This window comes from Hippocampus bargibanti, linkage group LG07 (assembly GCF_051943395.1).
Source record: "Hippocampus bargibanti isolate YZ-2025 linkage group LG07, ASM5194339v1, whole genome shotgun sequence".
NCBI classification, from domain to species: domain Eukaryota; kingdom Metazoa; phylum Chordata; class Actinopteri; order Syngnathiformes; family Syngnathidae; genus Hippocampus; species Hippocampus bargibanti.
The window spans coordinates 3,920,001-3,930,000 of record NC_142740.1 but is presented as its reverse complement, the minus strand read 5'-3'; the positions used below and the strand labels follow the sequence as shown (position 1 = coordinate 3,930,000).

Below are 10,000 nucleotides of genomic sequence, written 5' to 3'. Positions count from 1 at the left end.
TACCTTGGCATACGAACTTTTTTCAGGATACACACGGAGCTGCCTAAATGAGTGAAGTGTCGTTCGCGAACAAGCCCGTTCTTCTAACAACAAAATGGCAGCCAGCTGTTTTTGACCTCTATTCCCCGTCTTCGGTTAAAGCCACGTGATTGGTCAAGAACGCAGCAGTGAGGGGTGGTGGTTTAAACATTAAAGAGACAGGCAGACGACAGAGAGAGACTGAGAAAATAGATAGAAAACAGTGAAATTTGGACTTGTTTCAACTTTGATAGTTCAAAGGCAGGGTGTAGACTGCAAGGTTAAAATTCCCATCAATCAGGCTCCACAAATAACCCGGACAATCCATCTGTACACATATCAACCCAGCTAAACAGTACACAATTGATGAGGAACAAGGTAAAATTATCGCAGAGAAAGCACCTTCAAGGGATCATTCCTCATGATGGTGAAAGAAGGCTACGTGCCATCAACGAAAATAAAATGACTCTATTATACAGTACAGTTTATTTCTTTAATTATAATACCATAGCATATTTATTATACATAAAATAAGGTATATTTTGTGTAGTTTTAAGGCTTAGAAAGTCGAAAATTATGTTTTATGGGGACCTGGGAACGGATTATTCTCATTTTAATGGTTTCCTATGGGAAATTAATTTTTGGGATACACACCTTTCCCCTTACACACTCTGTCTGGGAACCATTTAAGTTTGTAAGCCAAGGTATCACTGTATCTTCAATGTTGACAAAAATATGACGATTTAATTTCCCTCACAGGTTGGATAAAATATCTTATTGAGACATCCGACCTGTCTGCGCATGTCCTGGTTCCGTCGGCGGGCCTGCAGTTGCGATTTCTCAATCTCGCGCATGCTACTCCTCAAAATGGACGCCTCCCGTTGCATTGATGCATTGCGCTCTTCCAAGATGGATAACTGTTGCTGGAGCTCCTCTGCCGCTCGCTTCAAACTGATGGGAAGAAGAATTTGATTTTTTTTTTGGACGCCATTTTCTCGATGGTCACACACAAAAACATAAAATGGCAAGAAAGTCAATGTGTGGCTCATTCGTCGAGTGATATGGTTCTTGGGTTAGATGGTAAAAGGTTCTAGGTTCAAATTTCAGATGAGTTTAGCTTTAAAGAACCTATAGTGATGAGTAGATGGGTTTTTGAAGCGTGAGCACTTTTGAAATGCCGCCTTAACACAAGCATGGCTGACAGGAATTTTTGCCTTGGAGTGATGTCATCTGTTTGCGCTTTTTTATTGGCTGATGCCAAATGACATCACTTCTAGGTGACATAAGTTAAAGGACAACCGACACCTTTTTTTTTGTTTCCTAACTGACATCAGAAAAAACGTTTTATAGCATCTAAAATACCCCAAAAACACAGGTTGATATTTTTAGTCAAATGAAAAACACCAATAAAAATGACAGTGTCCCAAAATGACTTCAAATTGACCTCCGAAAGTTTCAGTTTCAGAAGGCACCGCCCCCGTGTTCGTGACATCACGCCGGGACGTAGAAAGTTGTTAAGATTGCACAACTGTCCCATGTTTTTTTATGTTACTGTTGTGTTTATTATTTTGCTTTCTGCTTACTGTTATGCAAAGCGCTGTGTTACAGCTGCAGCTGTCGGTCGTGAAAGCGCTATATAAATTAGGATGTATTGTTTTGTATTGTATTGTATTGTATTGTATTGTATTGTATTGTATTGTATCGTATTGCATTGCATTGCATTGTATTGTATTGTCTTGTATTGCATTGGATTTCATTGCATTTCATTGTATTGCATTGCATTGTATTGTATTGTATTGTATTGTATTGTATTGTATTGCACTGCATTGCATTGTACTGTATTGTTTTGTATTGTATTGTATTGTATTGTATTGTATTGTATCGTATAGTATCGTTTCGTATCGTATCGTATTGCATTGTATTGTATTGTATTGCATTGCATTGCATTTCATTGTATTGTATTGTATTGTATTGTATTGTATTGTATTGTATTGTATTGTATTGTATTGCATTGTATTGTATTGCATTGTATTGCACTACATTGCATTGTACTGTATTGTATTGTATTGTATTGTATTGTATTGCATTGCATTTCATTGCATTTCATTGTATTGTATTGTATTGTATTGTATTGTATTGTATCACATTCATCAATTTATTTCATATTTATTGATTAATGTCTATTAAATAAATAAATGTTTTCATTGAGTTAATTTAAAATCAACAACAAAAGCCCACATATTAAATCAATGGCCGAATAACTTCTCAATAACAAACAAGAGAGAGATTTTTTTTTTTTTTCACCTGCTATTGTCGCTCTCCGCTAGCTTGACGGAGGCTCTGAGCTCCTGGTTGGATGCGTGGATGGCTTCCTTCGCGCTGGTCTCATCCTCAAGTAACCGTCGCAGGTTGAGGGCTTCCTTGCGCTGCTTCTCCCAACTTTGAGAGCTCTCCTGGAGGGACCGCCGTGCATCAGTCAGCTCCGTCTGGGCTTCTCCGAGTCGCTTCTCGGCATCCTGGAGTTGAGCCTGAAGAACCTCCACCTTCAATATGTTGGCGAAGGGGGAACAATATTATAAACATTAAATGTAGAGTAGATTGTTGTTTATGCTTAAAGGACAACCGACGCTTGAAGTTGTGTCCATAATTTGTAAAATCACTTGAAATGACTTCTACTGAGCGTATTTTACAAAGATTCCACCGCATATAGCGATATTTTACGTTTTATGACTCGCGCTGAATATTCCGGAAGTCTTGTTTTTGAGTTGGTGACGAGTCTTCACGTGACGTCACTGAAGGAACGCCCCTGACCGAGAAAGCGACACACAATGTATTTTGGGTACTTTCTTTGGTCTGAAAACTTCGTGTTGATGGCGAAATTAGAAGGAAAACATAAATCACATGATGGTGAATCGTTGTGTGAAGACTACTATTTGATACTAGTTGACACAAATTCCCAGAAGACAAATTAGCTCATTTCCAACGGAGCTTGTGCGCCATCTTGTGCATTTTCTGGGACGCTAAATTGGAGTCCTTAAGCCTCGAATTAATACGGAAGGACTTCTTTAATCGATTGCAAACATGTATGCTTTCCACTTCAGAACTATTTGAATCATGTTAATACAGTAAAGCCTCGTTATATCGATATCGGATATATCGATAGTCCCGGTTATATCGATACTATTTCTATGCACGCACGAAGAAAATTACATGCAAACAGGGTCGGATATATCGATAGTCCCGGTTATATCGATATTTTTTTGGCCTCCCTTGAATATCGATATAACGAGACTTTACTGTAGTTCGAAAAGTAACAAGAAAGCATCTTCTCCGAATCTGAACTCTCTGAAGCAATTGTTTTGATTCTGGAGCTAGGCAGTGTGTGACCGATAGTGACGTCACCAACAAGTGGGCGGGACTTTCTGAATCTGCCCAGTTCCAAGCTCATTTTTTTGGGCATTTTTGGAACACTTTAAGTTATGTTTATTGTTATTTTGCATTTGACTAAAAATATCAACCTGCGCGTTTTTGGGGTATTTTAGATGCTATAAAACATTTTTCTGATGTCAGTTAGGAAACAAAAAAATGGTGTCGGTTGTCCTTTAAGCTTTTCTGTTAGCAGTGGTTGCGTTTGTATTTCACTTGTCGTTCAAATGAGAAAAAAAATATTGTCATTATAGATTTTAGGGCAATAAATACTGGATTCAACTTCCATGTGGGGGAAAAAAATAGGCTCTACTGTTCAAGTTCTGGGTGTGTTGGCTTATTTTGTGGAACATGGTCAAAAATGTTGAGGCAGCTCCTCAGGGGAAAAGACGATACTGATGATAACAAGTAAAAGTAACAAGGAGTTGAATTTCAAATCCAAATGGGTGAATGAGCTCATGTAAACAAAGCAGTGAGCACATGACCTATATTCGTATCCATTTTTTTTTCTTCATATTTATATTTGGCTCCGGGGGAGGACGAGGCTTTATCAGGGGCCGAGGGCTAAGAGCTGTTTGGGCACACGTCCAGCTTGCGTCTTCTCGCTGAGCTCACAGTGTCAAAAATCCACAGAGCAGCGTGATAAACAGCAGCACACCCACTGAACCTCTGAATGCGTGTATGGGGGGGGGGGAGGCCACACAGGATGATTTCTGCTCATGAACGCATGTGAGGAAGAACAAACTGATCCGACCAATTAGGATTTATGAGGAACACTGGACAATGTAGTCGCCAAAACCAGTTTAACCCGCATGCGCAACATGTAGCGTTATCATGTATCATTGAGTATACAGTGATACCTTGGCTTACGAACTTATTTGGTTCCCAGAGAGAGTGTGTAAGGCGAAAAGTGTGTATCCCAAAAAATAATTTCCCATAGGAAATCATTAAAATGAGAATAATCCGTTCCCAGGAAACCATAAATTTTCATAATTTTCTACTTTCTAATTTTCTAAGCCTTAGTACTACACAAAATATACCTTATTTTATGTATAATAAATGTGCTATGGTATTATAATTAAATAAATAAACTGTACAGTATAATAAAGTGGTTTTATTTACCTTTGTGATGGTCATTGATGCCTTGATGGAATGGAGTGACCGGTTTCATCAGCATTAAACACTTGATGAGGAACGTAGCCTTCTTCTTTCACCATCTTGAGGAATGATCCCTTGTAGGTGCTTTCTCTGCGATAATTTTACCTTGTTCCTCATCAATTGTGTTCTGTTTAGCTGAGTTGATAGCTTTTTGCATCAAATGTACAGATGGCTTGTGCGGATTATTTGTGGAGCCTGATTGATGGGGTATTTTAACCTTGCAATCTACACTCTGCTTTTGAAGTATCAAAGTTGAAACGAGTCCAAATGTCACTGTTTTCTATCCGTTTTATCACTCTCTCAGTCTCATCTGCATGTCTCTTTAATGTTTAAACCACCCCCCTCACTGCTACGTTCTTGACCAATCACGTGGCTTTAACCGAACACTGGGGTTGGGGAATAGAGGACCAAAACAAGCCGGCTGCCATTTTCTTGTTAGGAGAACGGGCTCATTCGCCAATGACACATCACTCATTGTTGTGCTCCGTGTGTATCCTGAAAAACAGTTCATATGCCAAGGTAAAATTTTCATAAATGTAACGTTCAGTAAACCGAAAAGTTCGTAAGCCAAGGGGTTCGTAAACCGAGGTATCACTACACTTCCAAAAACAAAATAAAAAAGCGGCCATGTTTGACAAGATACCTTACATCTGTCGTTCGACTCAGTAGCACACTCGAGATAAAACTTGACTCAATGATAACACATGAGATATTTTGCTGATGGTTTTTTGTATACACGCGCATGAGAAGATCCCCCCCCCCCCCTCCGAAATTGTCTACAAAAGCCAAGTCCAAAAAAAAAAAACCATCAAAGTCACTCACTTTGATTTGAAGTCCCTTTTTTTTTGAGGGAACTCATAAATGTACCGATTTTAGGGGGGGAAAAAAAAGGCTGATCCAAGACCACAAAGCCAATTTCTACTTAGCAACAGTAAATTTATAGATTTGGTAAACATGTCTATAATCAGTACGCCCATCGTAAAAGTCTTCCAGAAGTCGTGCCGAAAAAGTTTCAGGAAATCTTCCAAATTGATGTGAAGCCATTTTCTATTGCGAAATATGGGTTCTTTGAAAAAAAAAAAAAAAAAATCGAACCATGCAATAGATACTGTGTATAATTCAAAATGTTCTTTTTTTAAACTAAATTGCAAATAATAATAATAATTTTCATCATTCCTTGTGGGCGGAGTCTGCCAGCAGCGTTTGATCAGTCGGCATGAAATAATAAACTCTCGTTGTATCACAATCGGAAAAAAAATGTAATCAGCTCCAAAAATATACTTCCCTTCGCAACATAAAACTTGGTTGATGTTTCACAAAAAAATAAACAAGTAGATAGCTAGATTGATAGAGAGGGCTAGCTAGCTAGCAAGCTACCAACCTATCTAGCTAGCTATTTAGCTAGCTGTATAGATAAATACAGTAAATAGATAAATAAATAAATAAATAAATAAATGGTAAAACTTGTTGGGTGATGTCTATAATGAGTTGACCCACAAAAATAAATAGCTACCTAGCTAGCTAGTTAGCAAGACAGATAGATAGATAGATAGATAGATAGATAGATAGATAGATAGATAGATAGATAGATAGATAGATAGATAGATAGATAGATAGATAGATAGAGCTAGCTAGATAACCAGCAATCTATCTATCTAGCTCGCTAGCTATCTAGCCAACGAGCTAAATAGATATGTAGCTAAACGAATAAATAAATAAACAAACAAATAAATAAATACATAAATAAAGAAATAAATGATAAAACTTGTTGGGTGATGTCTATAATGAGTTGACCCACAAAAATAAATAGCTACCTAGCTAGCTAGCTAGCTAGTTAGCGAGATAGATAGATAGATAGATAGATAGATAGATAGATAGATAGATAGATAGATAGATAGATAGATAGATAGATAGACAGAGCTAGCTAGCTAGATAACCAGCAATCTATCTATCTAGCTCGCTAGCTATCTAGCCAACGAGCTAAATAGATATGTAGCTAAACGAATAAATAAATAAACAAATAAATAAATAAATAAATGGTAAAACTTGTTGGGTGATGTTTATCATGAGTTGACCCACAAAACTAAATAGCTAGCTAGCTAGATAGCTAGATATCTGTCTATCTAGCTAGCTAGTTATAATAGATAGATATCTGTCTATCTAGCTAGCTATTTAGCTAGCTATTTAGCTAGCTAGATAGACAGATATCTATCTATTATAGCTATTTAGCTAGCTAGATACCTACCGAGCTATCTAGCCAGATAAATAAATAAATGAATAAAAATAGTCTCCAGAAACCATGCCGAAATCCGTAAAGCAACTCAGCAAAGTTTAATAATAATAATAATAATAATAATAATGATAATAATAATAATAATAATAATAATAATAATAATAATAAAAATAATCCATTTCATTTATAAGCGCCTTTCAAAACTCTCAAGGACACTTACCACAGATCACAAGAAGTTTTTCTGTGGGTGAGTAGCGGCAGCCACACGCGCCAGCATTCACTCAACACAGTAGTAACTCAAATAGATAGAAAGCTAGCTAACTGATAATAAGAATAATAATAATAATACATAATGTTTTGTTTCAAAGAATGATATTAGATTCCATTTGAGCGGGTCCTCCAAAAATAACTTCCCATCCCTGTTCTCCATATTTTATCCATCCAACTAATCAAATTGATTATACAGACGAGTGATGGTCCAATGACATCCTATTTTTGTTTTGTGCATTAAACCTGGCTTCATCTCAAGAGCCAAGTTGGCCCATTCGCTCATTACAACAGTCAACTCTATGACCTCCACAACTCCACAATGGCCTCGTGTGTGATGAAGGTCCCGCCCTGAAAAGAATCACCGGCGCGACCAACTGGTACAAATCTCTCACATACCCCCGCCCGAGACGTAAGGGTGTGAGGGTTCCTTCATCGGCCGCCCGCGGCTTTAATTTTATATGACTTTCACCCCCCCCCCACCTCCCCTCCCCCGCCGCCCTCGTCAGGATGAGATGGGGCAGTGTTGTGTTGTGCCGATGAGAGTGGAGGGGAGTCGGGTTGAGGGTCCCAATGGAGCCAGTCTTTTGCTGTTACAAGGCGGAGAAAATAAACAGTCAGCCGCCACCCATTACTTCTGGCTTATTTACACAAGGGGTTAACACAAACTTTGATTCTATCGTACGGTACCAGGGACCCCCTCCGATCCCACCGTTGTCCCGCCGGTCCTCCTCTTTTACTGATGTTGTCCAGCTAGCTTCTCCTGCTCTGTCACTCATATGCAAATGACGTCCAAATCAAATGATTGACGGGCTGTTGTTTGGAGTGTTGTTATGGTTTTGGGGATGAAATGAGTAAAGCAGGAAATGTGTTTTTTTTTTTTTTTTTTTTTTGGGGGGGGGGGGGGGGGGCATTACATCATGAGATGCAACTTTTCATTTGAGATATGATTCATTAGCGTGAAAATGAAACGGACTTGTATGGACAAATGAATAGAATGTAACATAAGGACAAAGACAACATTGAGCAGTGACCAAATGGCAGAATCTCCTGCGGGAAAAGAACCATTGAGAGGAAATAAATGCTAATACTAATACTAATACTAATACTAATACTAATACTAATACTAATACTAATACCGATAATAGTAAAGATAATAATAAAGATAATAATAATAAAAAATGGATAGTTAGATAGATAGATAGATAGATAGATAGATAGATAGATAGATAGATAGATAGATAGATAGATAGATAGATAGATAGATAGATAGATAGATAGGTAGGTAGGTAGGTAGGTAGGTAGATAGATAGATAGATAGATAGATAGATAGATAGATAGATAGATAGATAGATAGATAGACAGACAGACAGACAGACAGATAGATAGATAGATAGATAGATAGATAGATAGATAGATAGATAGATAGATAGATAGATAGATAGATAGATAGATAGATGAATCAATGAAGAAGTAAATAAAACAAAATATTGTAATACAATAATATAATATAATATAATATAATATAATATAATATAATATAATATAATATAATATTGTAATTGTAATAAAAAATAGATAGGTACATACATACATACATACATGCATACATACATACATACATACATACATACATACATACATACATACATACATACATACATACACATACATACATAGATAGTAGATAGATAGATAGATAGATAGATAGATAGATAGATAGATAGATAGATAGATAGATAGATAGATAGATAGATAGATAGATAGATAGATAGATAGATAGATAGATAGATAGATAGATAGATAGATAGATAGATAAAATATTGCAAAACCCAAACTCAGAATAAATACGTGGCTTACCTATAGACATAGACAACATTTTGCACTGAAATGAAAAGAAAAACAACGAAAAAAAAAAAACAATAAAGACCGCCTGGAACAAATAAGTGACATAACCTTTCAGAATATGGACTTGAACTTGCACAACATTGTGGAGCGAGCGCCTGTCAGACGCCAGAAAAGTGACATGGATCTGCTCATAGCGGTTCACATAACTGTGGGAAGGCATCCAATATTCATTTGCTCTTGCGAACGAAGGAGCGAGGAGAGCTTGTGGGGGGTCTGCACTCATTTGCTACAATTTGACAGACTAAAGACGAGATAATCCGCTCTCCCGAAAGACACATTTTGCAGCAAGATAAACATTTGTTCTTTTTGAGAGTGTCTAAATCACGGTACAGTAAGCCTCCTTTCGCCTTTATGAGGTGACTGTGAGCTCACCGCTACGCTTAAAAAGGGACCCGGCGACCTGTCATCGCTTTCTATTTATCCCAAAAAAATAAGGGGAATGTTCATAGTGGGAAGGCAGGAGATCTTTTTTGTTCTAAAAGCACAGGAAAACTAAAATAAATAAATAAATAAATACACGACTAGAATAACAATGAGAAATATGTAACACGTATGCCAGCATTACGTGTTGGCCATGTTTGTTAACCTTTGAGTTATGCGAGGAATTCCGAGACGTGGCCTAACGCGGGGAATAAAGTATCCAAAATGGAATTTCTTCTGCCCCCTGTTCTTGTAATGTTTGTAAGTAATGTAGTGTTGTATCCAAATAAAATTCCATTGCAGCGAACTTGTCTCTGAGTAATAAATACAGTCAAACTTTAGTTTTCGAATGTCTCGGTTCTCGTCCAATTCCATTTTCAACCAAAAATGACATTTTTTTATGCCCTGGTATACAACCGAAATTCGGTTCTCAAACAAACTGAGCGCACCTGAATGCACCACCAGACTACCCTTCCCTACCCTATATGTCACTTCTTTATAATAATAATAATAATAATAATAATAATAATAATAATAATAATAATACATTTAATTTCTAAGCGCCTTTCA

The 10,000-nt window shown here is 37.1% G+C and overlaps 1 protein-coding gene across 1 annotated transcript in view; it reads right to left on the bottom strand.

Moving 5' to 3' along the window:
• crocc2 (ciliary rootlet coiled-coil, rootletin family member 2) overlaps window positions 1-10,000 on the bottom strand; it is a 62,548-nt gene that overhangs the window by 14,653 nt on the left and 37,895 nt on the right. Inside the window, exons 24-25 of the mRNA XM_089001333.1 lie at window positions 2,323-2,561; window positions 810-969 (exon numbers count right to left, since the gene is read on the bottom strand). Coding sequence (XP_088857459.1) covers window positions 810-969; window positions 2,323-2,561 — 399 coding nt within the window. The remainder of the gene's footprint in view (window positions 1-809; window positions 970-2,322; window positions 2,562-10,000) is intronic.